The 27,626-nt window shown below is 51.8% G+C and overlaps 2 protein-coding genes across 7 annotated transcripts in view; one reads left to right on the forward strand and one right to left on the reverse strand.

The window, feature by feature from the left end:
* Cul9 (cullin 9) overlaps positions 1–23,521 on the forward strand; it is a 43,379-nt gene extending 19,858 nt beyond the window's left edge. For 3 of the 5 annotated variants that reach the window (XM_029471325.2, XM_085833197.1, XM_029471323.2), the window contains 28 exons: positions 204–431; positions 693–783; positions 902–1,073; positions 2,094–2,199; positions 2,657–2,752; positions 2,971–3,146; positions 3,281–3,414; positions 3,747–3,926; positions 4,106–4,221; positions 4,308–4,490; positions 4,621–4,781; positions 5,034–5,262; positions 5,343–5,619; positions 12,477–12,622; positions 12,740–12,869; positions 13,020–13,219; positions 13,965–14,215; positions 15,413–15,758; positions 19,986–20,126; positions 20,241–20,405; positions 20,484–20,647; positions 20,945–21,038; positions 21,457–21,531; positions 21,649–21,759; positions 21,898–22,015; positions 22,267–22,400; positions 23,066–23,139; positions 23,216–23,521. In XM_029471325.2, the coding sequence (XP_029327185.1) occupies positions 204–431; positions 693–783; positions 902–1,073; positions 2,094–2,199; positions 2,657–2,752; positions 2,971–3,146; positions 3,281–3,414; positions 3,747–3,926; positions 4,106–4,221; positions 4,308–4,490; positions 4,621–4,781; positions 5,034–5,262; positions 5,343–5,619; positions 12,477–12,622; positions 12,740–12,869; positions 13,020–13,219; positions 13,965–14,215; positions 15,413–15,758; positions 19,986–20,126; positions 20,241–20,405; positions 20,484–20,647; positions 20,945–21,038; positions 21,457–21,531; positions 21,649–21,759; positions 21,898–22,015; positions 22,267–22,400; positions 23,066–23,139; positions 23,216–23,426 (4,509 nt within the window). In that variant the 3' untranslated portion in view covers positions 23,427–23,521. Of the gene's footprint in view, positions 1–203; positions 432–692; positions 784–901; positions 1,074–2,093; positions 2,200–2,656; positions 2,753–2,970; positions 3,147–3,280; positions 3,415–3,746; positions 3,927–4,105; positions 4,222–4,307; positions 4,491–4,620; positions 4,782–5,033; positions 5,263–5,342; positions 5,620–12,476; positions 12,623–12,739; positions 12,870–13,019; positions 13,220–13,964; positions 14,216–15,412; positions 15,759–19,985; positions 20,127–20,240; positions 20,406–20,483; positions 20,648–20,944; positions 21,039–21,456; positions 21,532–21,648; positions 21,760–21,897; positions 22,016–22,266; positions 22,401–23,065; positions 23,140–23,215 lie in introns of those variants that run through there. The other 2 variants (XM_029471326.2, XR_015045979.1) reach the window with 2 other exon arrangements.
* A 994-nt stretch (positions 23,522–24,515) lies between these two features.
* Positions 24,516–27,626, reverse strand: Dnph1 (2'-deoxynucleoside 5'-phosphate N-hydrolase 1). 2 transcript variants are annotated; one of them, XM_085832933.1, is made up of 5 exons: positions 27,397–27,626; positions 25,908–25,976; positions 25,652–25,762; positions 25,433–25,523; positions 24,516–24,640 (listed from the first exon to the last, which is right to left on the reverse strand). In XM_085832933.1, exons 1-5 carry the CDS (start codon positions 27,557–27,559, stop codon positions 24,556–24,558), a joined length of 519 nt encoding a protein of 172 aa, XP_085689059.1. In that variant the 5' UTR covers positions 27,560–27,626; the 3' UTR covers positions 24,516–24,555. The 2 variants fall into 2 exon arrangements, with proteins under 2 accessions (XP_085689059.1, XP_021005224.1); XM_021149565.2 differs by having other exon boundaries at positions 24,516–25,523; positions 27,397–27,621.

A 27,626-nucleotide genomic window follows, 5' to 3' on the forward strand; every position in this document is an offset into this window, starting at 1 on the left:
AAGCCTGTGACACTACGCCAGCTGCACCACCAGCTGACCCTGAGTCCCAGCGCTTCCGTTATACTGTTCCAGTCTCCTTGGTCCTCTCCTGGCCCTGCAGACCTCCTCAGTCCCTGCCATTCTTCTTCAGTGGACCCAGCCCTCACCCTTACCCTCTCTGTCCTCGCTTTCCTGGAAACTCACCCGTGTGGCTCTGGGCTCAGGTTGTCCAGGAGCTGACCTGCTTCCTGCACCGCCTGGCTCTGATGCAGAAAGACTATGCAGTGGTGCTTTGCTGCCTGGGAGGTAAGGAAGCCCTCTCCAAAGTCCTGGACAAGCACTCCACTCAGCTGCTGCTGGCCTCTGAGCTGCGCCACCTGGTGGCCGAGTGTGAGAAGTACGCACAGCTCTGCAGCAACCTCACCTCGAGCATCCTGGCAGGCTGCATCCAGGTGAGGAGGGGCTTGTAGGTGCAGAGCTGAGAGAAGACCAGAAACAAGGGGTGGGCTCTCCATGTATCTGTCTCTGGGATCCCATGTGGCAGCAGTGGCAGCAAGTCTGGGCTCGTGTCCCTAAGCTTCCCCCTGCCCTCCACGGTCCCATCAGGACTTGGTGAGAAGGGTTGAGCGTTCTGGTCCCTCTTGGCCTTCTTCCCTCTGCACATGCTTCTGACTTTGTCCGCATTCCTTCCCTGCCCCGTGTTCTGGCTGCAGATGGTGCTGGGCCAGATTGAAGACCACAGGCGAACCTACAAGCCCATCAATATCCCCTTCTTTGATGTGTTCCTCAGGCATCTCTGCCAGGGTTAGTACCCCAGCCATGTCCCTGGCTCCCACCCGCTCGGCACTCTCCTTCCCACTCTCTGACCTTTCCTTATCTCTGACCTTGCTGTGACCCCCGGCCCCTCCTCCTCTCCCCCCAGGCTCCAGTGTGGAGGTGAAGGAGGACAGGTGCTGGGAGAAAGTGGAGGTGTCCTCGAACCCACACCGGGCCAGCAAGCTGACGGACCGCAACCCCAAGACCTACTGGGAGTCCAACGGCAGCACTGGCTCCCACTCCATCACCTTACACATGCACCGTGGTGTTCTTATTAGGTATTACCCATTTGTTTGCACATGTGCTCATACAAACTATCCTACTGTGCACCAATATTATCGCCCGCAAAGCACCGTCCCACAATGCCCTTCGTAAACTCTGTCCTTGTAGGGCATTTCGAACTCATTTGGTGCATGACTGGCACATTGGCCTGTCTGTGCTCGGCTGTGTGGACATCCCAGTGTCTGAACCCAGTCACTGGCTTCTAACAGATCCACATACCACCATCTTGTGCTTAGAGAGCAACAGTCTGCTTACCTGCTCATGCCGTGGGTGTTTGTTCAGTGCCAAGAATGCCACACACTGCACTAGGCTCTGAGGGAACAGGGACAGTCAGAGATGAGGAATTTGTAGTTGGGGAGCCAGGCTATCGAGTCAGTCAAGAGAATCAGGCTTGATAGTGCATGCGTATAATCTCATCACTCAGGGGGTTGAGGCAGGGGGATCAAGAGTTCAAGCCCGCCGGGCGTGGTGGCGCACGCCTTTAATCCCAGCACTCGGGAGGCAGAGGCAGGCGGATTTCTAAGTTCGAGGCCAGCCTGGTCTACAGAGTGAGTTCCAAGACAGCCAGGGCTACACAGAGAAACCCTGTCTTGAAAAATAAAAAAATAACAAAAGAGGGGCTGAGGGAGCCCCTCAGTGACAGTGAGAGGCTGAGGTGTAGAGTCTACAAGCCTTGACATTGGTTGGTGAGGGAAGCTGTGACCAGGTAGGTGGCCTATTTCTTCCATGGGGGACAGAAATAGAAAGGGGGGAGGTCCTATGGACAGATGATTGTCCCATGTTGTCACGGTGGCCTTGAGGAACCTCCTGTTCATGACATGGGGCTGTCTATTACATGTACAGGATAGCATCAATTTGTTATTGAATCTAGGGGTTTAAGTAAAACCACTTAAAAATGTAAAGGGGAAAGCTGGGGGTCTGGGGAAGATGGGCAGGATAGGAGCAGGAGGAGGAAGAGGAAGAGGAGGAAGGATGAAGTGGCCCTGGTTCTCACTGGCTTCTTTCTTTTTCCTCAGGCAGCTGACCCTGCTGGTGGCCAGTGAAGATTCAAGTTACATGCCAGCCAGGGTGGTGGTGTTTGGGGGTGACAATGTCGGCTGCGTCAGCACAGAACTTAACACGGTGGGGACCCTTATACCTCCCCTTCACTGTGTGTTCCCATCCCCCCTCCCCTTTTCTCAAGACCTGTGGGGAAGACCCACCTCTAGGGAATGGTTCTCAGTTCCTTCTGGGAAGGTCTCACCTCACTTGGAGAGGGCCTGGGCTTGGTGTGCGAGTGAGAGAGAGCACAGGCCATGCTGGTCTTGATGGCTGTCAGTGGTCCCCCATCCCTGCTTCTCTCTATCCCACTTTAGTTTTCTATGTCTAAGTGTATGTCTGTGTATGTGTGAGTACAGGTGCCCTTAAAGACCAAAAGAGGGCATCGGATGCTGAGAGCTAAAATTACAGGTGCTGGTAGCCACCCAGCGTAGGTGCTAGGAACCAGACTCAGGTCATTTGCCTTTGTAATTGCCCAGACCCCTCTCCAGCCTGTCTCACTTCTTTAGTGATCTTTGCTTCCTCTGTCCTACCCTGTCAGGTAAACGTGATGCCCTCTGCCAGCCGGGTGACCCTGCTGGAGAACCTGACCCGCTTCTGGCCCATCATCCAAATCCGAATAAAGCGCTGCCAGCAGGTGGGGCCAGGAGGAAGCACGGGCTCTCCCTAGCGGGTGGCTTTTTCAAGAGCTTCGAGCTTGGACATTAGCCAGAGTTCCTCCTTGGGTAGCCTGGGGCAGCCTGGAGACCTGGGAGTCCCAGGAGACTCTTGGGACTTCCAGGTGTGCAGCTTGGCTTTGGAGTTCGCAGTGGCTCCAGAGAGGTGACATAGATAACAAGTCTGTGTACACTGCAGGGTGGTATCGACACTCGGGTTCGGGGTGTGGAGGTGCTGGGCCCCAAGCCCACATTCTGGCCATTGTTCCGGGAGCAACTGTGCCGACGTACGTGTCTCTTCTACACAATTCGGGCACAAGCATGGAGCCGGGACATTGCAGAGGACCGCCAGCGCCTCCTACAGCTCTATCCTAGGTGGGTACAGCTCAGGAGGGATCAGCCAGGGACTGACACCGTAAGAAGTAGGGGCCGTAGAGATGCTGTAGGCGGCTGAGCAGTGAGGGTGAGGGAGTCCGCCTTTAGTCCGGCCGTGTACTTTTTATTTCCAGACTGAACAGGGTTTTGCGCCATGAACAGAATTTTGCCGATCGCTTTCTCCCTGATGACGAGGCCGCCCAAGCACTGGGCAAGACTTGCTGGGAGGCGCTGGTCAGCCCCCTAGTGCAGAATATCACATCTCCCGGTAACCATCCACACCCAGCCCACACCCATCTCCTCACAATCCTCAAGGGTCACCTGGGTTGATATTCTTGGTTCTCTTGGTTCCTGGATTTGTCCCCTCATTGGCCTGTTCACTCTTCGATGTTCCTCTCTCCTCCCACCCCAGGACACCCCTGACACTGGTATTTGAATCTCCCCCTCCACACCAGCCCTGCCCTGTCACCATGTCCCTGGGCTCTGGCTGAAGCCAGCTGTAGGCTCTGCCTCCCTCAAATCTTTTTTGTCTAACTGAACCTGCGCCTTGCTCCTCGGTCAGCCCACTTCACAGACACCCATTCCTGACCTGTCTTTCAGATGCAGGAGGTGTGAGCTCCCTGGGGTGGCTGCTGGACCAGTACCTGGAACACAGGGAGAGTGCGGGGAGCTGCCAGGGTCCTGCAGCTTCCTTCGCTTCTCAAGTTCGGCGCCTGTGCCACTTGCTGGTACATGTGGAAGCCCCTCCTGGGCCTTCTCCTGAGCTGTCCTCGCAGCCCCGTGAGTCCAGTGTCCCTGTTGGGCCGAGAGTCTGTGCTGTGGGGCTATGTGGCTCCTTCCTCCTCTGCCTCTCTAGGAACTCCGGAACTCTGTGGCCTTTCCAGGAGATAAACACTGAAGACCCAGGGCCCACTCAGAGGCCAGAGTGACACGGCTCCTCTGCCCTCTTGTTTCCACAGTCAGCAAGAACAGTAAGGGTCAGGATGGAAGCCCCACACCGGCACCTACTCCGGTCTGTCCCAGCACCAGCCTTCGGAACATCACCCAGTGCTGGCTGAGTGTGGTACAGGGACAGGTAAGGCAGACGAAAGCCCTGGCAGGCAGGCAGAATGGAACACAAGCAGACATTCCTTTGTGTCACTTCTTACTCTATCACTTCAGGTCAGCAGATTCCTGGCCACAGCCTGGAGGGCCTCAGACTTTGTGCCCCGTTACTGTAATCTCTATCAACGCTTGCAAAGCGCGGGCTCAGAGCTGTTTGGGCCGCGGGCAGCCTTCACTCTGGCTCTGCGCAGTGGCTTCTCCGGAGCTCTGCTGCAGCAGTCCTTCCTCACAGCTGCTCACGTGAGTCCTGCCAAGCTCCAGGCCCGGGCTGTTGCCCTGTGCCATCTCCTCCCCTTTCCCTTCACCTCCTTCCCTTCCCCTCTCTACCCCTCGTACGCTGCTTGTCTGAATCCCATTCCGTTGTCCCCAGATAAGCGAACAGTTTGCTAGGCACATTGACCAACAAATCTATGGTGGTTTGCTTGGTGGAGCAGCTGGAGTGGGAATGCTGGGGCGGCTCCAGCGGCACCTAGAGCCCATCATGGTCCTTTCTGGCCTGGAGCTGGCCACGACATTTGAGCACTTCTATCAGTGAGTTACCTTCTGGAAGGGTCGGGGACAGGAGGCTTAGAGGCCAGAGAGGGGAGGATTGGAGGGTTAAGGGGAGATGAGGCAGGAGTCCTGGGCAAGTTAAGCCATGGTGGTAGCCAGGTGCTGGTAGGGATGAGGTGGGTCCTGTAACTAATGTGAGCTGCAACACAGACTCACCTTTAGGAGGCAAAGGCTGGGCCTAGGCCATGCTGGCGCCCACACTGAGACCTGGGCTGGCTGTATGCGCTGCAGGCATTACATGGCTGACCGTCTCCTGAGCTTGGGCTCGAGCTGGCTGGAGGGAGCTGTGCTGGAGCAGATCGGTCCCTGCTTCCCCAACCGCCTCCCGCAGCTGATGCTGCAGAGCCTGCACACCTCAGAGGAGCTGCAGCATCGCTTCCACCTCTTCCAGCTGCAGCAGCTCGACAGGCAGCTCTTGGAGCAGGGAGACCAGGAGGAATGGAGGCCAGAGAAAGTGGAGGTGAGGGTCAGGGAGGAGAGAGCGGCAGGCAGAGAGCACAGACCCACTAAGACAGCTCATGGGTTCCTCTCGATCCACAGGAAGATGATGAGGGACAGGAGACTGGAAGAGAACTCTTTACAGACCCAGGACCAGCCATTTCCGTCCTGGTCCTATCACCACGCTGCTGGCCGGTCTCCCCACTGTGCTACCTGCACCACCCCAGAAAGCGCCTACCCGAGGAGCTCTGCGGTGCCCTGGAGCGCTTCTCCAGCTTCTACAGCCACAGTGAGGAGCTGGGGACAGGAAGCTGGAGCTTGAGATGCGTCCTGGGTGGCAGCAGAGGAAAAGGAGAGGCCACCAGGCAGGAGTGTGCACGTAGGACCAGAGGCGTGCTAGGTTGGGCAGTGTCTCGTGGGAGGGTGCCGAAGAGTGAGAATAGTCACATGGATGCTTGCTCTCTTCTTCAGCATCTCTTCTTCAGTTCTGCTTGCGTTTTCTGGCTTCACATTGTCTGCTCACTTCGTTTGCAGTCATGGGAACGTCTTTCCAAATAAAAATATTGAAGGCTATTTATCCCCATCATTTTAGCCACACCCTATGGCTTTGGGTTTGTTTGGTTGTTTTTTTGTTTTGTTTTTTACATTTTTATTAGTATATAGGTAGTATTCAGTAGAAGGCTCAATGAGTTTATTAACCTCTATGCAGCCATGATCAAGGTGGTCTCCTAGATCAAGAGGCAGAACATTCCAGTACCCAGCAGGCTTCTCCCCCATTTAACCATTCCAGTCAGTATGTCCCTTTGATCTCTCCTGTCACCATCAACTTTTGCCTGTACCTGCGCTGCTGTAGCTGACAGGACCATGGTGTATGTGCTGCGCAATGTCTGCTTTCTTGCACACAGCCTGGTGTCTGTGAGCATGGTCACCGAAGCATTAGTTTTTGTTCTTCGGTTTGCTGAGTCTTATTTCATTGTGTGAATGAATGTATTGTTCCTGTTCTTACGGGACACCGAGGGTGTGCTGTATATAGGATGCGTGCCTGGTGCCCAGGGAGGCCAGAAGAGGGAGTTGGATCCCCTGGTACAGGAGCAGACAATTTGAGCCATCTTGTGGCTGCTGGCAATCCAACCTGGGTCCTCTGGAAGAGAGGCCGTTGGTCTTAACTGCAGAGCCATCTCTCCAGCACTGTGTGTAATTTTTAGATATTTATTAGTTTTATTTTATGTGAGTATTTACTGCATGCTTGGAAGTACACTATGTGTATGCCTGATGCTTGCAGAGGCCACAAGAGGGCTTTAGGTCCTCTAGGACTAGAGTCATGGACATGGTCAGGTCACCATGTGGATGCTGGGGACTCAATCTGGGTCATCCGTAATTGCTGAACCATCTCCAGCATTTTCCATATGATTTTGTATATTATAAGCTTCTTATTGTTCACTTCTAATAATTTTCTAATTTTCGTTACTGTTTCTTATAGATAGGGTCTTTTCTTTTTTAAAGATTTTATTTATTTATTTATTTATTTATTTATTTATTATATGTAAGTACACTGTAGCTGTCTTCAGATGCACCAGAAGAGGGCATCAGATCTCATTACGGGTGGTTGTGAGCCACCATGTGGTTGCTGGGATTTGAACTTCGGACCTTTGGAGGAGCAGCGGGGTGCTCTTACCTACTGAGCCATCTCACCAGCCCCAGATAGGGTCTTTCTGTATAGCCCTGACTCACATGGCACATACCCTGTATACAGGCTGGTCTAGAAATCAGACATCCTCCTGCCTCAGCCTGAGAACCAGCCACTTCTTTGCTTTATTAGTTTATAGAAAGCATATTTTTAAACCTCAAAAAAAAAAAAAAAAGACCTGGGAATGTAGCTCATTCGGTACAGCCATGCCTAGCACACAGAGACCCAGGATGCAAACCGCAGCATCACACAAACCATGCTCAGTGGCCCATGGGTGCAGACAGTAGGACAAGGCATTCAAGGACATATATAGCTACACAGGGAGTTGGAGACCATGTCTGCAAAATCAATCCAGCTAGCCCGAATAAGTTTTTCAATTTGTTTAATAATTTTAGATTTCTGCCTTCATTCCATATGATCAAAGAACATAGTTTCTGTTGGCTTGCTTCTTCTTTTTTAATTAAATATTTTCTTCATTTATATTTCAAATGCTATCCCAAAAGTCCCCTATACCCTCCCCCAACCCCCGCCCTGCTCCCCAACCCACCCACTCCCGCTTCCTGGCCCTGGCATTCCCCTGTACTGGGGCATGTGATCTTCTCAAGACCAAGGGCCTCTCCTCCCAATGATGACCGACTAGGCCATCTTCTGCTACATATGCAACTAGAGACACAGTTCTGTGGGGGTACTGGCTTGCTTCTTTAATTTATTGATCCTTCATTTATGACCTAGTGGATGATAGGGTTTTATAAGCAGTGATCAGGAGAAGATATGTTCTTTGGTTGTTGGAGTCATATTTTGTGGATTGTGCTCTTCAGAAGCTCATCTGCCTCAGTAACCCTGTCTGCTTCACCTACAACTGAGAGAGGCGGCTCGGATTTACCCTTACAGTTGTAATTTTTAATGTTTTATTACTACTTGTGTGTATTGTATGTATGCTGTGCACCACATGCTGTAACCACAAAACCAGAAGAGGGCATCAGATTTCCTGGGACTGGAACTGTGGGCGGTTGTAAGCCGCCATGTGGGTGCTAGGACTCGAACCTGGGTTCTCTAGATGAGCAACCAGTGCTCTTACCCACTGAGCCATCCCCTCAGCTCCTGGCTGTGGGTTTTAAAAACCGTGTAATATGTCACTATTGCTTCCTAGAGTCTTGGCTCCACCCTTAGAAGTCATTCAAGAGTGCCATCTGATGGAACCTTTATAAAGACAAGAACATTTTCACCGCCTTTAATCCCAGCACTCAGGGGGCAGAGGGACAAAGATCTCTTGAGTTCAAGGCCAGCCCGGTCTACAGAGTGAGTTCCAGGACAACCAGGGCTACACAGAGAAACCCTGTCTGGAAAAACAAAACCAAAACAAAAAAGTTTTTCCTCACTTTTAATATGATAATTGTTTCTGGCCATTTTAAACACTTGGGCTTAGGTCTGATTTACTGATGGACTGAATATTTAATTTAATTTATTTTATTTTTAGTTCTTCAAGACAGGGTTTCTCTGTGTAGCCCTGGCTGTCCTGGAACTCACTCTGTGGACCAGGCTGCCCTCAAACTCAGAAATCCACCTGCTTCTGCCTCCCGAGTGCTGGGATTAAAGGCATGGGCCACCACACCCAGCTGGATATTTCATTTTAATCATATTAAATTTAAAACTGGACTACATGTAGCTAGTGTGTAGCATCAAGGACTGCGCAGGTTTATAGAGTTTTGTGGTAATTAAACTTTCTTCTTGTTTTGAGCTGGCTTTGTTTCTGTTACGTGTTTCTCTGTGTCTGTTTTCCCTGATGGCAGTCATGTTCCAGCGTGTTTCAGTTAATATTTCTTTACCCTTATTCTCTTGCTTTCACACTGAAAGAAGTCCTTAATTGTTTGGGTTTCTGTGTTTTTGAGACAGGTCTCGAGTAGTCCAGGCTGGCCTCACACTTGCTAGGGAGCAGGGGAGAACCCTGGGCTTCTATCTTACTGTCTTTTGTGTTCGGGGATTACTAGCTGGTACCACAGGGCCTGGCTTGCGTGCTTTTGGGATCAAACGTAGGACTCCACACAGGCTACATCCATTCTACCAAGTGGGCTGCATGGACAGTCCTTAGGTTCTTCTCTTCTTTCCTTTGTTCCGTGTGTGTGTGTGTGTGTGTGTGTGTGTGATATGTGTGTACATGTTTGCAGGTGGGTGTGGTATATGTGTGTACATGTTGGTGGATGTGTGTGGTATATGTGTATATGTTGGGGTGTGTGCAGGTGCACGTGGAGAGCAGAGGTCAATCCTGAGTGTCTTCCTCAGACACTCTCCTCTTTATTTTCTGAGATGGGGCCTTTCATTGAGCCTGGAGTTCAATTCATCTCAACTGGCTGGCCAGAAAGCCCTAGGGATCCCTTCTGCCTCAACCTCCCAAGTGCTGGGATCACAGGCGTGTCCTTCACCTGGCTTTTCTTTGGGTGCCAGGGACCCAGACTCTCTCTCTCTCTCTCGTGATAAAATATATCTAACATAACATTTGCAGTTTTAACAGCTTTGTGTATACAGTTCAGTCACCCTTCCTTACCTTCCTCAATTGATTTTAATTTAGAAATAATTTCAAGTTAACAGAAAAATTATAACAATAACTCACCACCTATGTGACCTTTCTCCAAGGTTACCTTTGATGAACACTTTGCCAAAAGCTCTGACTGGAGCTGGCCGGGCACTTGCTCCTCTGACAGGACGGGCTATTGTGCTGTGGTATTTCATTGTTAGCATTATTAGCATTTGTGTGTTTGTTTGTTTGTTTGTTTGTTTTGACTTGATTTGAGACAGGGTTTCTCGGTGTAGCACTGGCTGTCCTGGAACTCTCTCTGTGGGGCAGACTAGCCTCAAACTCAAAGAGATTCACCTGCCTTTGCCTCCCGAGTGCTAGGATTAAAGGCGTGTGCCACCACAACCTGGCACATTTTGTTCTTTTAAAACAAGGATTTCCTCTATAGCCTAGGCTGGGCTTCAACTCCAAGACATTTTGCCTTGACCTTTTGGGTGCTGGGATGACAGACATGTGGCACCATTTTTAACTCATCTGCTCTTCATATGCACATGTGTGTATATGAGTGTGTATATCTGTGCAAACACATACACACACACACACACAGAGTTTCAGAACTATTGAGAGGACATTGTCTATATCCTGCTTCTTTGCTCCTGAATACTTTAGGACATATTTCCTAGGCATAGAAGTATTCTAATACACAGAAGTTCATTTACTGCCTTTGTTTACCTTCCACGCTGTGGTTTTGTCTGCTGACCCATTCTGGCTTCTATGACATTGCTCTCTGTCTGGGAGATGAAGCCGGTGTGTGTTGCCTGTTGGCTTATGTGTCCGGTGTCTTTATCCTAACAGTTCAACACCATCTTTGTCTCTGAACACCGACAGTTTTTGGAGAATGCAGTCCTTTAAAATGGTGAAGTAGTTGCTCGCTTTGTGTGGTGTTTTCTTGGGTTTGGATCCACGTTCTCTGTTCACAGGACACTAGGTGGTAACTGTCCATCCATCCATCCATCCCTCCCTCCCTCCCCGGTCTTTCCCTGCGTCCCATTGCCCCAGTTCTGGAATTTAAACTGGAGACTTTCAGTTGCTAAGTATGTACCCAACCACTAAACTACATATCCCATCATCCCCTGTGATGTCAATTCTGACAACCTGGTCAAGTACAGTTAATATTTTCCCTTCCTACTGTTAACAAGGTAGAGGACATATTTCAAAATGAGGCTAGTCATTCTTGAAGCATTTTGTTTTACTTATTTTCAAGACAGGGTTTCTCTGTGTAGCCCTGGCTGTCCTGGAACTTGCTCTGTAGACTAGACTGGCCTTGAACTCAGAGATTATTAGCCTGCCTCTGCTTTTGAATGCAGGGATCAAAGGCTTGCGCCACCACTGCCTGGAATTTTATTGACAAGGTTTCATGTATCCTGGGCTGGCCTCAAGCTTTCTGTGTAGCTGAGGATCACCTAGGCTTTTTACCCTTTCGACTCTACCTTCTGTATGCTGGCACTGTAGGCGTTCATCACCATGCTCAGTTTCATGAGATATTGGGGATCGAACCCTGGGCTTTGTGCATGGAAGTTGAGCATTTTACCAGCTAAGCTATATCCCGAACTCTGCTTATTTAAAAATATTTTTACTAATGGGATCGAAGAGATAGCTCAGCAGTTAAGAGCCATCTTAGCTGCTCTCACAGAGGATCTGTGTTCAATTCCCAGCCCCGACACAGCTGCTCACAACCATCTGTAACCCCAGTTCCGTGGGATCTGATGCCCAATGCTCTTCTCAGCCTCTTCGGGCACCACACACACAAGTGGTGCACAGACAGACACGCAAAGATACTTCTGCACATAAAATAATACACTCTAAAGTATTTTTACAATGATAATCCAAATATATACAAACAGCATAAACTCCAGAATATCAGCCCATGGCCCAGTGCCACATTCTCCTACCCCATATCTAAAAGCGACGGGGTTTCCAAAGATCACTGCATCGCCCCTATCAGATGCTGTAGGAGTTACAGGCCTTCCCTCCCAGCATCATCTGCTATACACTTTTTGTATTTCCCTGGTTGTCCTGATTTTCTGTCTTCTTCTTGCTTGCTTTGCTTAATAGGGATCCAAAACAAGGCCCACAGCAGGGTGCATCTGGTAGTTAGCGCTAGTGACTCCATCAGGCTGGGTCCCCATGTCCCTCTCTCAACAGTTATTTGGGGAGGAAATGGGGCTGCAGGCTTCCTTGGATTCTGGTTTGAGAGACCAGTGGATCACCAAGCTCTTCAGCACAATCCGTTTTTGTTTGGTGTTGGGGGTTTTGGTTCCTTGTAGCTTAGGCTGAGCTTAAATTCACTATGTTACCGAGACTGACCTTCAACTCTGATCTCATTGAGTTAGGGTTGCAGGCATTGGAACCACACTTGATGAATGTGGTGTAGGGACAGGACCCAGGGTCCTGTGTATACTAGGGTTGGCACTCTACCAACTGAGCGCCATCCAAGTGCCATCCGAAGCTCTTCATGCCTCCCACTTCATTAGCACATATGAAATAGTGAGACTAATGTGTCACTGTGTCTTCATGTGTTAGTGGGATGCTTTCTCTATAGAGCAGCTGCTAAGCTCTCTTGAAGTAATTTTCACAGGAACGACTAAATTTGCCCTTTCCCCTCTAGATATGTTTTTGTTTTGGATATCTTTTGGTTTTTTTTTTTTTTTTTTACTATGTAGCCCTGGCTAGCCTGGGTTGCTCTGTGTAGACCAGGCTGGCTTTGAACTCACAGAGAGACTCATGACTGCCTCCTAAGTGCTGGGACTAAAGGCTTTTACTACCACACCTGACAGCTATTTCTGTTTGTTTGTTTGTTTTTAAAGTTCTGAATTGATTCTTTAGAACACTCCAAAGATAGTCGGTGAGGTTTTTAAAATATATACCAGTATCATTGCAACTCACAAACATGAAAATACTGTTTATATTTTTCTTACCTGCCACCCTTTACTCCCCTCCTCCTTGACTGTACCCCATCTCCTTGACACTTCCCTAGGTCAGAACTGCCCAGTCTTGGACATAGGACCACACCGGCGACTTCAGTGGACATGGCTGGGCCGGGCTGAGCTGCAGTTTGGGGACCAGACCCTGCACGTGTCCACTGTACAGATGTGGCTGCTGCTGAATTTCAACCAATCAGAGGTGCCTCTTTTGTGTCGCCCCCGGGCACCCCCTCCCCCTCAGGCTCCTCTTCTGCCTGCCTCTCTGCTCCCTCCTTTCTTTGCTTCAGGTCTGATGAGCCCTGTTTCTCCTTACCAGGAGGTGTCAGTAGAGACCTTGTTGAGGAACTCTGACCTCACCCCAGAGCTCCTGCACCAGGCCCTTCTGCCCCTCACCTCTGACAATGGTCCTTTAACACTGGAGGAGACTCAGGACTGTCCACAGGCGGGTAAGTAAGCAGGGTCGCTGCTGAACCTCTGTGGTGTGCTGGGAGGCCCAGAGGGTGGGGGAGACTATACCACAAAATGCGAGCATAGTAGAGTCCTCATTCACGTGTCCCCTCCCTGTCCTTGGGTACCTAATCGGGACTGGATTCCAGGGGTGCTGCGGCTTCGTGAGCCTAGGTCCCAGACCCATGAAGAGGTCCTGTGGCTGATACCTCCCCAGACGTATCTCAGTGTAGAAAAGGATGAGGGCCGGACCTTGGAACAGAAGAGGAACCTCTTGAGCTGCCTTCTTGTCCGGATCCTCAAAGCCCACGGGGAGAAAGGCCTGCACATCGATCAGCTGGTCTGTCTGGTAGGTAGAAAGAAAGGAGCATGCCCTAGGGAGAGGAAGGGAGTCATGCTTCGGTCATCTCAGGAAGAGTTAGGCTCTTCCAGTACGAAATATTCTCTAGGTCACTTTCCATCTGTTTTTTTCTTGTTATGTGTATATGGTGTGTGTGTGTGTGTGTGTGTTTGTGTGTATCTGTGTGTCTGTGTGTGTGTTTGTGTCTGTGTGTGTGTGTGTGTGTACAAGTGCAGGTCAGAGGACAAACTTGGGTGCCTGTCCTCTCCTTCCCAACCTTTCTTGACGTGAGGTCTTTTGTTTGTGCCGTGGGTGAGAGCTTGCTGGCTCATGAACTTGTGGAAATTCTCCTGTCTCCGCCTCCCTTCTCTCTGTCAGCGCACCTACTCTTGCCTAACTTTGTACAGAATCTAGGGATTCGAACTCAGGTCCCACCTGTGAACAATCACTTTATCTAGCCATCTCTGCAGTCCTGTGCCCCCACTCCCAGTCTGGGCTGTATATTGGTGATATGAGTGCTTACCATGTATATGAGTAATTTTTTAATCCTCAACAATAATACAGATAAAATTAATATATTAATAATATTAATAAATCCTAGCTTTTACCACTGAGTAGATGAGAAAAACAAGGTATGAGGAGGTAACATACCTGGTCTCACGGCTGGTAGGTGTGGCTGAGGCAGGTGTGGGGCTGTGCAGCCTGGCTCCCTTGCCTAAGCCCCCTGCTTCTTTCTTTCTTTCTTTCCCTCCAGGTGCTGGAGGCCTGGCAGAAGGGTCCAGATCCACCTGGGCGCCTAGGTAACGCTGCGGCAGTGGGTGTGGCCTGCTCCAGCACTGATGTTCTCTCTTGCATCCTGCATCTCCTGGGCCAGGGCTATGTGGAACGGCGTGATGACAGGCCCCAGGTCCTGATGTATGCTACCCCAGAGCCCATGGGGCCCTGCCGGGGTCAGGCAGATGTCCCCTTTTGTGGCAACAAGAACACTGAGACCTCCAAGCCTAGGTAGCCACCCTTTTCAGTGGATTAGAGGGATTGTAGGGCCAAAGCTCTGCAAAACTCATTTGTTTTTTTTTAAATATTTATTTAGTTATTTAATATATATGAATGCTATGTCTTGACACATACCATCAGATCCCATTACAGATAGTTTTGAGCCACCATGTGGTTGCTGGGATTTGAACTCAGGACCTCTAGAAGAGCAGTGCTTTTAACCACTGAGCTAGCTCTCCCACCCCAAACTCATATATAATAAAATGTTATATAAAAACATTTCCTGTTAGTCCCAGCACTAGAGAGTCAGAAGCAGGCTGATCTCTGTGAGTCTGAGGTCAGCCAGGGATACATAAAGAGACCCTATCTCAAAAGACCCAAAATAACCGAACAAAATCCCACTTCCTGTCTGTTCTGCCAGTTTCCATGTTTTCTATTATTTCTCCTCCTTGCTAGTCTTTACCCTCTCCTACTTCACGCCTTGCCAATCAAGGCGAGACCCTTGCTCTGTAGGCAGGGAGACCCAGAGACACAAGTATCGATCTTTCTGAGCAACTTTGGTCTCAGCTGTAAATCCATATGGAGCGATCGCTGTATACTTGCCTTGGGGATAGGCCATGCTCCAGGAATGCTTCTACTGGTGAATCTGCCGGAGGCTGTTCTAAGTGGCCAGAACCCCTGAAGCTTCCGAGCTCAGGTGCCTCTCCTGAGACGGTTACAGCATTTGTGTTCCTCCTCGTTGCCTGCATGATGTGTAGGCCGAGTTCTCTGACTTTTCTCACGCCTCCGTGTGCATGCACATCATTTGTGTGTATGTGGTGGCTGAGTACAGAGCCGACTCTGTTCCTCCCGTGCTGCTGGCCCACAGGTTACACTTTGCATAGGACGGCTTTAGAACTGCATTGATCATTTTGAACACTGGACTGTCCCCTTCATTTAAAATCACATAGCACTGTGACCTACCCCACTGGCTTCCAGTGCCCCCACTCAGTGTTCCAGCCAGCCTCAGCCCCACATTTACTCCCAAGTCTCATCTGTGAAGGGCTCTGTTCACACAGTTGGTGTGGTTCAGGTAGTTATGCACAGGCTACTGAGGCAAGCTGGAGCCAAGGGTTATACACAGGGAGCTGGGGGTGGGGGGCTGTTGGGAGCTTGTTGATGGGTAAGCAGGGCAGAGATGCTAAACACTGTCTCTTCTCTCTCCCTAAGCCCAGAAGCTGTGGTGGCCCTGGCATCTCTACAGCTGCCTGCAGGCCGTACCATGAGTCCCCAGGAGGTAGAAGGATTGATGGAGCAGACGGTGCGGCAGGTGCAGGAGACGCTGAACTTGGAGCCAGATGTAGCTCAGCACCTTCTGGCTCATTCCCACTGGGGCACAGAGCAGCTGCTGCAGAGCTACAGCGATGACCCAGAACCACTGCTCCTTGCGGCAGGGCTGCGAGTACCCCAGGCCCAGGTGGTCCCCACTCGCCCTGACCAATGCCCGGTGTGCGTCACCCCCTTAGGGCCCCATGACGACTCGCCCTCCCTCTGCTGCCTGCACTGCTGCTGTAAGGTGAGCAGGCAGCCTCTCCTTCCCCAGCCTTTCCACCTGGCTACGCACCTTGCAAACACTACTTCCTAACCTGGGTGAGTAGGGTTCTCGCATCCTCCCTCCTGAGGGGAGAGCCGAGCACCTCAGCCACTGCGCTGAACCCCAAACCCAGGTATGTCACTCCATATCCCTTCAACTAAGCTAGTTTGCCCTCTGTAACTGGGGCCACCTGCCACACTCCTCACAGAGACAGACAGACAGACAGACTAGGAGGAAATGCCATTAGTGTTACCCATAATTCATGGTTTCCTTATCTTAAATTCACTCATCTCAGGACAGCAAATCTTTTGTCATGAATTATCATTCAATACACAAACAAATAGAAATATATAGGCCAGGAACGGGGAGTAAGGAGAGGAGAGGGCAGAGGTGCCGGGACCCAGAGTGCAAATTCCTTGCCTCCCAGATCTGCAGGCCCCAGGCCAAGCTAGCACAGCGCCTGAGCAGCAGGAAGCTAACATAGTACATAGCATGAGGAACACTGCCTGTTGCCACAAACTCTTCCACCCGTGTCTCCCAGGGGTGGGTGACGTGTGGCTCTGTGCCCCCGCCCCCATCTCTGCTCCTAGATACTTCTGATTTAGTTGCTTGGACTCCCTTCTAACCACAGTTTTAGTTTTTTCTTTTATATATTCATTTAATTATAACAGGCAGGGGCTTAGTGTGTGTAGTGGGTAGACCCTGTGTGTGTGTGTGTGTGTGTGGTGTGTGTGTGTGGGGGGGGATCTGAAAGCTGCTAACAATGGCAGCTCACACTTGAGGGGCACGAGGGCCAGCATCATGCTGTCTGTTTTCACTTCCTGGTTCCTCTCCAATGGTTTGAAGAGTAACGTGCTTTACTGTCCCCCTTTTAAAAAGGGCTGTGAGCCGGGCGTGGTGGCGCACGCCTTTAATCCCAGCACTCGGGAGGCAGAGGCAGGTGGATTTCTGAGTTCGAGGCCAGCCTGGTCTACAAAGTGAGCTCCAGAACAGCCAGGGCTACACAGAGAAACCCTGTCTCGAAAAACAAAAAAAAAAAAAGGGGGTTGTTTACTTACTTAAACCTTATGCATACAAGCACTTTGCTTGAAGAGGGTATCAGATTTTTCTGGAACTGGAGTTACAGATGGTCTCAAGCCACCATGTGGGAGCTGGGAACTGAACCTGGGTCCTCTGGAAGAATAACAGTTGCTCTTAACCACTGAGCCATCTCTCCAGCCTTACTAGCTCCAGTGTACAGACGACAGATGGAGACACTCGGCGGTGATACCATTTATCTGAGTCAAGATTTGAATTTTGGCAGCCTTACCCCAAACTTAACCTCTCTCCAAACTTTGATGATAAATTCTGGAAGAAGATACACTTGGTCGATGTCGTAGGAAGTGACTGCACAGGGATTAGGGCTTCCCCTTTACATTGGGGCGATCAAGGAAGGACTGCCAAGGGGTGGCACCCCGTGAGGGAGTACTGTAGCAGTGGACTGTGGTGACTGAGGCTGTCTGTTAAGGGAGGAAGCCTCAGAGAAGGCTGAGGAGGCTGAGGTGGATAATGATGTGTGGGAAACCATTGTGGGCTTCAAGCAAGGTGATACGGTCTGATTTACACTAGTGAAAACTTAGATTGGGAGTTGGGAGATATCTCAGTAGATAAAAGTGCTTACCATGCAGACATGAGCACCGGAGTTCAGATGTCAGAACCCACATAAAAGCCAGTGTAGGTAAAGCGAGGGTAGGCATGGTGGCTGCCCGTTATTAGGACTCCAGTGCCAGAGACAGGATCCCTGGGGCAGACCAGTCAGGATCCGTGAGCTCCAGGTTCAGTGAGAGCCACCAAAGAGGACAGCAGCTGTCAGCTTTGGGCTTCTCATGAACGGATGTGGAAGCCCCCAGAAGCTTTGGCTGGTATGTGGAGAGACCCATCTGGAGGGTATTGTGTGAGGTTGAAGGTGCGGTTTGGACAAGTCTGTGGTAACCAGAAAAGTACCGGATGGATAGAACCTGTGAGACTTGGTGTGTTAGATATCCAGGCTCCAGAGAAGAGAACCAAGGAAAGCCCCTCTGCTTCTGATCTGGGTAGCCCAGGGGATGGAACCTGACACCTTTACTTTGTTTCAGAGGAACTTTGGGGCAAGGTATAGGGATGAAGGGTGGGGCTTTGCGAGGAAGCGCAATCGGTCACAGCCATGTGAAGTTTGAGCTGCTCGCTAGATATTTTATGGCAAAGTCAGCTAGCCTGTGCATTTGGAATTAAGTGGAGGTCCTGGCTGACAACACTTCAGGAAAAGAGTGGAGCTGAGCTTAGGGGGCCCTCGTGTAGAGACACAGAGACAGGGGGCTTGCAAAATGTAACTGATTTTAAAAGGTCCTAGCTGGAGGCAGAGGCAGGCAGATCTCTTGAGTTCAAGGCCAGCCTGGTCTCCAGACAGAGTTCCAGGATAGCCAGGACTATACTGAGAAACCCTGTCTCAAACAAACAAACATAAGACAAAATAACAAACAAAGGTTCCAGGCTGTGAATAAGGCAGAAATGGCGGAGCCACAGGGCTGGAGCAGTGGAATGCCGCCAGCATGAGCCTATTGGCAGGCAGCATGGGCAAAGGGCAGATACTGGCTAGCACTGATGCCCTAGGGCTGGGCAGTGGCTATGGCAGAAGCCAAGAGGCCAGGGGCAGCCAAACTCAGATTCCAGGATTCTGTCATTCAAAGCTGTAGGGCATCCAAAGCTACTGCATGCCTGTGAGCTTGGGGTCTACATTTGGCAGACTCACCCCTTGCTTCACCTAAAATAATGCAAAAACTGTTTTTAGTCTGCTTCGTATCTTGTCTTGATTTGTTTCAAGATGTAAAGGGTTTGGTCTGGTGACAGATGGGCAGGTTCTTCACGTGGGTACTGTCAACTGGTGTCCCTGTGCTTTGATTGATCATTTTGGAGCTTGATCATAGTCTGAGGACCAAGGGTGCTTAGTGGAACAGTTTAAGAAACTCATGGAGTTTGTTTTGAGAGCTGAAGGAGAAAGGGCCATTTATCAGGAGGCTGGAGAAGACATAATGACCTGCTTTAGGGTGGGGTGGTAGGAACAACAGGAGAGTTTGGGACATTCTGGTGCTGGGGACAAGGGTGGGGTGGAGATGGCTGTGCGGTGGATGAGGACAGAGGGACACCACAGATTAATCTCTTAGGGGAAGAGACTGAGTCTGTTAGAAGGAGAGCCCTTGGAGGTAGAGCTTCAGGCTGGGAAAGCTGGAGCCAGGAGGACTAGTGGAGATCAGCAGTGCTGGCACCAGCAAGGCACCAGCATCTAGGAGCCCAGAGTCCAGGGGGAAAGGCGATGTTTCCCCCAAGTTGCCTTCTCTCTCGCCTTTAAGAAAAAAATATCTTTAATTTGTGTGTCTGAGTGTTTTACCTGCATTGCATACATGCCTGGTCCTGCAGAGGCCAGAAGAGGACCAGATCCCCGGAAGTGGAATTACAGCTGTGAGCTACCATGTGGGTGCTGGGAATTGATCCTGGGTTCCTTAGAGGGGCAGCAGGTGCTCTTAGCCACTCTCAGGTCCACGCTCACCTCACTGGTGCTGATCACACACCACTGTGACAAATGCCTGAGAGGAATAGCTTAAGGGGGGGAAAGAACTGTTTGGCTCACAGTTTAGGAGTGTTTAGTTTGCAGCTAGTTATTGCCATTGTTTCTAAGCGATAGAAACATCAGGGTGGAAGGCCAGAGGGCAGCTGTTTACCTCTGAGGTCAAGGTAGCCTCAGAGGCCCATTCCCAGTGATCTATGTCAGCCATCTGCGAGTAGTGGAGTAAGCCATTAGTCAAGGCAGAACCCAGATGATCCAATCACCTCACAAAAGCCCCACCACTAAACACTGCTTCCATTGGGGACCACAGCTGTAATCCACCAGCCTTTCATTGGACCCTTATCTAAGCCAATACACACTGCTGCTTCCATAGCTTAGATCCTTTCAGTTGACTGTTAACTTCCTCAGTAGTGATTGTAGTTGGGGCAGTGCCTGAGCCCTGTGCATTCTCAAAGACAACTACAATCTGGCCTTGTCCCAGAAAACCAAGATGTCTGGAAGGCAGGGTCAGCAGTGAGGTAGGTTCAGGAGCCCTCCATCTCTGGCTTTCCTGGAAGCTGTGGAAGGGTGGATGTCCAGATGTGGCCAGGCTGTCTGTCTCTGATCAGCCCCTCCTTTCGTCCTGTCAGTCTTGCTGGAATGAGTACCTGACAACTCGGATAGAACAAAACTTTGTACTGAACTGTACCTGCCCCATCGCTGACTGTCCTGCCCAGCCCACTGGAGCCTTCATCCGTAACATTGTCTCCTCCCCGGAGGTCATCTCCAAGGTATACCCCCGCCCCCACGGACCCAGAGGGCAGGCTGGGTTTCTGGTGATGAGAGCCTTTGGAGCCTCCTGTTTTCCCGTCATCCATAGCAGCTGCACTTGCCTCTGCCCACAGTATGAGAAGGCCCTTCTGCGAGGCTATGTGGAAAGCTGTTCCAACCTGACGTGGTGCACCAACCCTCAGGGCTGTGACCGCATCCTGTGCCGCCAGGGCCTGGGCAGTGGGACCACCTGCTCTAAGTGCGGCTGGGCCTCTTGCTTCAGCTGCAGTTTTCCCGAGGTGGGTGCCCCACACTGGCCCTGCAGGGACTGCACTCCTCCCCAGCCCCCACAGATGACCTCACACTTCCCCACCTAGGCACACTACCCTGCCAGCTGTGGCCACATGTCGCAGTGGGTGGATGATGGTGGCTACTATGACGGCATGAGCGTGGAGGCCCAGAGCAAGCACTTGGCCAAGCTCATCTCCAAACGCTGCCCCAGCTGTCAGGCGCCAATCGAGAAGAACGAGGGGTGTCTGCAGTAAGGAGGGGTCCAGGGGGCTCTGGGAGCACGGTGTGGGGGAGGCCGGGCAGCAAGGAAGAAGCGAGCACAAGCTCACTGTGAAAGCTGAACAAGTCCACTGCCCTCACTCTCACTCGGCGTCCCCGAGCGTCCCCCACTCACCCACCCAGGTTTTAAGTCGGCTGTGTTGGGAAGCGCAGAGGAAGAGTGCATTTAGCAGGACTCGGGGAAATGGAGACTGGGGCAGCTGGAAAAGCCCCCAGGTACCTTGGCCACCCTTTTCCATGCCCTCTGAGCAGCTCAAATCCTCCATAGCATGACCTGTGCAAGATGTAACCATGGGTTCTGCTGGCGCTGCCTCAAGTCCTGGAAGCCAAGCCACAAGGACTACTACAACTGCTCTGCCATGGTAAGAGGCTGGGCACAGCAGAGGCCTGGCCAGTCAACACAGAAGGATGGAGGTGTGTCCCCACAACAGTGCTGCAGTAGTCAGGACAAAGGTTCAGCGGGGATAGACAGGAGCTTGTGAGGCCTGGCGTTCTGGGAACTCTGCCTCCATCCAGGTGACCAAAGAAAGCCTAGAATGAGCAAGACAGGGCAAGCAGGCACCGGAGCAGGGCAAGGGGTGTGGAGTGGGCCCACCCAACACTGTAGCTGGAGACAAACCCTTGCATCCCCATGTAAAGGAAGGCCAATAATAACACTCCTCCAGGAGGATCACATGAAAGTTCTGGGTGGAGTAGAGAGAGGCATTATGGATAGCAGCCCTTCTAAGAAGCCCAGCCTATCAGAATGTACACAGCCATCCCTCCTCTTGTCTTCACCAGGTAAGCAAAGCAGCTCGCCAGGAGAAGCGGTTTCAGGACTATAACGAGAGGTGTACCTTCCATCATCAGGCCCGGGTGAGCCATGGCCGGTGGGTGGCTCATCAGAGGGCCACAGGACTGCACTGGGAGGCCCAGGGGAAGCTGCCTGGAGCACAGGCCTCACGGGCCATGACAGCACTTGCCTCTTAACAGGAGTTCGCTGTCAACCTGCGGAACCAGGCCTCTGCCATCCAAGAGGTGCCACCGCCCAAATCCTTCACCTTCCTGCAAGATGCCTGCCGGGCCCTCGAGCAGGCTCGAAAGGTTGTAGCAGTGGGGGAGACAGGAAGGGGAGGAGTTGCTGAGGGGACTGAGTGGGGCTTGGATGGAGGACCCCAGAAGCAGGGAAGGGAGGTGGAGGTACCACAACTCAGGCTGGATGTACTGCCGGGGCTCCTCTAGGTGCTGGCCTATGCCTGTGTCTACAGCTTCTACAGCCAGGACACAGAGTACATGGATGTGGTAGAGCAGCAGACGGAGAACCTAGAGCTGCATACGAATGCCCTGCAGATTCTGCTTGGTGAGCCCCACGCCCTTCGGACAGGTTGTCCAGGGCCCTTGCCTTCACTCCGTTCCTCTTCTCCCCCTTCATTCTGCCAAACCTTCCCTCTCTCTCGGGTCTAAAGCCAGTGACATAAGGGCCTAGGTCACAGATATGCTTCTGATGGGTGAGCGCCATGCTCTGCCTGGCACTCGGTGGATACTCTGTAGATGTTTGTGGGTGGCGGGGAGGAGTGGGTGGGAGAGCAAGTCCTGCCCTTGCTCCTGCAGAGGAGACCCTGCTGCGCTGCCGGGACCTGGCCTCCTCCCTGCGCTTCCTGCGGGCAGACTGCCTCAGCACGGGCACAGAGCTGCTCCGGAGAATCCAGGAGAGGCTGCTGGCCATCCTACAGCACTCCACCCAGGTACTGCTGACCGGCTGCCTGCCTGCAGGAGTCCAGAGGGAAATGCAGCGAGGGGCCCAAGGGGTGTCAGTAGGCCCACGGTAGGAATACCTTTATCTCCCCACTCAAGAGCCAGAGGCAGGGAGATCTCGGAGTTTGAGGCCAGCCTGGTCTACAGAGTGAGTTCCAGGATGGCCAGGGCTACACAGAGAAACCCTGTCTCAAAAAATGAGGGAATGTGATGGTGTCAGGAGGCCTGAGCCAGTCTATGACACTTAACCTCCTGGGGTTTCTTACAAAGGAGTGGGTTTCCCCAAATCAGGGGCATGGGGTCAGGTGCTCATTGGTGGCAGCCAGTCCTTTCTCAGCCCAAACTCCCAACATGTGGGGATCGGGGCTGTGCGGAATCTTGGGGGTTAGAGATCCACAAGGCTCCCGGCAGCTCTAGAGCACAGGTGTGGAGCCCAAACTATGAACATTGTTCTCGGGTCCCCTGCTGACTGTTCCATAATTGGGTAGGACACCTGCTGTGCAGTGCAGGCTGGGTGCAGGCCATTCAAGGCTTCCCAATGGAGTGCTCCTGAGAGTCTGGCTCTCAGGAATTATTAAGGGAAAGGATGCCAGTCAGGCCCGAGGCCCGGTAGCCTCTGCCCCTCTGCTCCTCTGAATTTCTGTCTCTTCATCAGGACTTCCGGGTTGGGCTGCAGAGTCCCTCGGTAGAGACCCGGGAGGTGAAAGGGTCCAACGTGCCCAGTGATCAGTGAGTAGGCTGGGCCGAGCCTGGGGAGGGGGCAGGGATGCAGGCTTCTCTGGCTGAGTGTGGTGGCTCTCCCTAGGCCCCAGGGCTCCTCAGGGCTGGAAGTGGAAGATGAAGAGGAGGAAGAAGAGGAGGAAGAGGAGGAGGAAGAGGATGTGCCTGAGTGGCAGCACGAGTTTGATGAGGAACTAGACAATGATAGCTTCTCCTACGACGAGGAGTCTGAGAATCTGGACCGAGAGACCTTCTTCTTTGGTGATGAGGATGAAGATGATGAGTCCTATGACTGAGGGGGGAGGGGCAGGGCCGCAGGGTGTCATGGGAGAGGGGATTCCCAGTGTCTGAAGCACCTTCTGTTTACTGAATAAACCTCTTTTTTCACGTACTTCCCAGGAGGAGCACCCCTCACCCTCTGACTCCCCCCCCCCCCGTATTTCCTCATAACACTCTCATTTTTCAAAGACTGCACGTGCATGTGTGTATGTGCACATGCCATGGTGTGTTGTGTGTATGGATGGATGTCAGAGAACAGCATCCAGGAGTCAGTTCTCATCCCCATGTGGGTGCACGAGATAGAACCCGGGTCTTCAGGCTGAGCCAGCTCCCCAGCCCTCCTCCATCTTTACTGTGTTCTTTAGACATCCAGACTTCTCTGTCCTTGGAGAAAGCCAAGGGAGACTCACTTAACTTAACTTAAGTCAGAACCAGAAGCACAGGTCTAGGTTCAGAGGTGAAAAGAATGCAACCTACCCAATACCTGGCCTCCTCCCATCCTCAAGTGTTCCCCTGTTCCCCGGGGGCCCGAAGGGCGTGACAAGGTGCCTTTCTCCTGGGGACCTTCCTTAGTAGGGCCCTTCTCTTTTCTACAATGAAACGGGATGGAAAAGCCAGGGCTGGTTCTAGCACTGCCAGTATAAACGAGTTTTTTTGTCTTTATTTTTGAGATGGGGGGGGGTGTCTCTCTACATAGGTCTGACTGTCCTGGAACTCACTATATGTAGACCACAGTGACCCTGAACTCAGAAATCCCCCTGCCTATGTGTGGTGGTTTGAATATGCTTGGCCCAGGGAATCGCACTATTAGGAGGCCTTGTTGGAGTAGGTGTGTCACCGTGGGGTGGGCTTTGAGACCCTCCTCCTAGCTGCCTGAAAACAGTCTGCTCCTGGCTTCCTTTCCATGAAGATGCAGAACTCTCAGCAACAAAGTCTTCCATATTCCTACTAGGATAGCCCATCTAACTTTGCTTTCCAAAGTCCCAACATCTACATCCTTCGAAACAGAAGCATGGACAGATCTATCACAGTGATGCCCCAATCCCCGGTACCAACCTCTGTCTTAGGGTTTTACTGCTGGGAACAGACACCATGACCAAGGCAACTCTTCTAAGGATAACATTTAATTAGGGCTGGCTTACAGGTTCAGAGGTTCAGGCCATTATCATCAAGGAAGGAGCAAGGCAGCATCCAGGCAGGCATGGTGCAAGAGGAGCTGAGAGTTCTACATCTTCAAAAGGAAACCAGCAGACTGTTTTCAGGCAGCTAGGTGGAGGGTCTCAAAGCCCACCCCCACAGTGACACACTTCCAACGGAGTCACACCTAAGCGTGCCACTCCCCAGGTCAAGCAGCTAGGTGGAGGGTCTCAAAGCCCACCCCCACAGTGACACACTTCCAACGGGGTCACACCTAAGCGTGCCACTCCCCAGGTCAAGCAGCTAGGTGGAGGGTCTCAAAGCCCACCCCCACAGTGACACACTTCCAACGGGGTCACACCTAAGCGTGCCACTCCCCAGGTCAAGCAGCTAGGTGGAGGGTCTCAAAGCCCACCCCCACAGTGACACACTTCCAACGGGGTCACACCTAAGCCTGCCACTCCCCAGGTCAAGCATATTCAAACCACCACACTGTGCCTCCTGAGGCGCCACCATACCCAACTAAACGAACGTTTTCTTACTACTGAGGCAGAAGCAGGAACGAGTCCAGAGAAACATCAGGGGTCAGCATTGGATAAAGTTGGGCCAGGACCAAAGAGAAGGTTCAGCAGCTAAGAGCACTTGTTGTGGGTTCAGTTCCCAGCACCCACATGGAGGCCCACAGTCATCTCTACCACCAGTTCCAGAGAATGTGGTACCCTCTTCTGACCTCTGGGCACAAGGTATGAATGTGGTTACATACATACATGTAGTTAAACATGTGTAAAAAAATAAATCTTAAATTTTTTCTATTACAGTAGGTTTAAGACAGGCACTTGGGTTACTGGAGGAAGCCGTCCCCTGAGGAAGATAAGCCTCAAAGTACCGATGGAGCATGGTCTCCACCTCTTCCTCTGCGTAGTCCCACACCTGGAACCTCGAGCCATCAGCTGCTCCCCGGATCATGGCAGAAAGCACTGGGGAGGGAGAAAATGTGAAACTGACTTCCTTCCATGCTCCCGACTCTGCTCCCTGCCCCAGCCCACTGGGAAAGGAAGAAACGGTTATGGGATAAAAGGCCAGAAAGCCAGGAAGGAATACTCACCTCGGCCAGACTGTGGTCGGAACAGGCATAGAATTGGCTTACCAAGAGCTACTGCCCGGCCCAATTCGTAGCCAACACCCAGGGATGGCTGTGTCACTTCTGCCACAACCACTGCAGAGAGAGAAAAATAAGACTTATTACCTGGGATTTTTAAGAACGGGGTGACGATGTATCTGTGGTGGGGATAGTAGAGTCAGGGATAGCCCAGGAATCGACATCACCAAGGAGCCCTCATGCAGAAGGGAGGACTACTCACCATCAGCCTGTTGGAGCCAGGCCAGGTCCCGCTCATGGATGAGCTGGTCGCCTCCAGAAGCCTCTTCCCCTGTGGTTGAGGGCAAGCTGGTCAGAGATGGTCCCTACTCCAACTCAGTACCTAGTGACTTCTATGTCCTCGCTGCTTCTCATATCTACCCTGCTCAGAGAGGGATAGAGAGAGGGAACCCTTGCCCCAGCACCTTCAAAGGCCAGTTCAGGAGAGGAGTCTGTCAAAGGGATGAAGGATAAAACAGCCACAAGAAAAATGCAATCCTGTTCAAGGTGGCACGTGTGGGTGGGGCTGGGTGCGTGTGGGGAAAAGGTCTGACTCACCCTAAATCCAAGGGGCATGTCTGGGGTCAGAGAGCCAGGATCACAGTTTCCAGTTTGAATCAACTCTGCTGTTCAGGATGGTAAGGCTCTGCAGGTGGCAGAGCAGAACCACACTGTCTAAAACTTCTTTTGTGAGCCCGAGGATCATGGCGGACTAATCCCAGCTCCGGGAGCAGAGGCTGGGGATCTGTGAGTTCCAACACAGCCTGGTCTACACTGTAAGTACCATGATGGCCAGGGATGCATAAAGAGACCCTGTCTCAAAAAACAAACAAGTTGTGTGTAGCAGCAGGTGCCTGTAGGTCTAGCACTTGGGAGGTGAAGGCAGGGGGATGGCGAGTTCAAGGCCATCCTTGGCTACACAGCAAGTCTGACGTCACTATGCGTTCATGACAACCTGTTTCCAAAAATAAAGAAAAAAAAAAGCAATAAAAGTGACTAGGGGAGAAAACCCAGATTCAACGGTTTTCTCCAGGCTATCACACTCTGTAGTCTGTTTTGTCTCATTTCTTCGAGACAGACAGGGGCTAACTCTGTAGCCCAGGTTGGCCTGGAACTCATCCTACCCTCAGCCTCCAGAGTGCTGACATTGGCGCTGAAGGTTGAGAACTGTCAACCAAACACACCATGTGCCAGCCAAGCATAAGCAAAACGGGTTCTTTCCAATCCTCTGGCATTTTTTGCCTACGATTCTTTGTCTTTTAAAAGATTCTCCCAGAACTGCATTAGAGTCCACAGCTTAGGAGTTTGTTCTTGCATGGGGCAAGGGAGAACTACTTAAACGTTTTTGGAGCAGAAATACAAGAGTTCTAGGTACAACTTTCCTACTGGAAGAGTGCTTACTCAGACCAGCTGATCAAAGCCTTGCTAGCCCAGTGCTGGGTCTGGGCTGTCACTTGCTTCCAGTGTACTCGATAGGGACACTTGACCTGCGCATGGAACGTACACATATAACCCAGGACCTTCCTTAGCCAGCCGGTCCCCTAACCATTATGAGGTCCTAGTCTGCAGATCCTCCGGTCTAGCCTGCGGGTCACCTGAGCTGCGGGTTCCCTAAGTTACCAGTGGGTCTCCTATCCGGCAAGTCCCTAGTCAGCCGGTCCCCTTAGCCTACAGGTCCCCAGCTTGCGAGTCTCCAGCCCGCGTTGCCTCACCACGCGGCTCCAACTCAGCATCAGCCACGTGCTCAGTGAGCACCTTCCCATAGCGCCGCAGCCGGGATACGATCCTCGCATACAGAGCTTGGTCCTCCCGCCCGCCGCGGATGCTCCCGCAGAAGTACACAGAGCATGGAACCAGCTCCCCGGATGCCGCCATGGCCGCGCGCGGGCAACCGCTGCCGCCGCTACCACGTGATCTGGGAAAGCGACTCCCAGAGGAAAGG

This window comes from Mus caroli, unplaced genomic scaffold (assembly GCF_978045245.1).
Source record: "Mus caroli unplaced genomic scaffold, Mus_caroli_1 scaffold_18, whole genome shotgun sequence".
NCBI lineage: Eukaryota > Metazoa > Chordata > Mammalia > Rodentia > Muridae > Mus > Mus caroli.

What these genes read in the sequence shown, in the direction of transcription:
- Dnph1 (XM_021149565.2), bottom strand. Translation starts at nt 27,559, where the DNA reads ATGGCGGCATCCGGGGAGCTGGTTCCATGCTCTGTGTACTTCTGCGGG. An exon ending in TGCTGAGTTGGAGCCGCGTG is followed by an intron (nt 25,977 to 27,396) that starts GTGAGGCAACGC and finishes CCTCAACCACAG; the next exon opens with GGGAAGAGGCTTCTGGAGGC. An exon ending in CTGGCTCCAACAGGCTGATG is followed by an intron (nt 25,763 to 25,907) that starts GTGAGTAGTCCT and finishes CTCTCTCTGCAG; the next exon opens with TGGTTGTGGCAGAAGTGACA.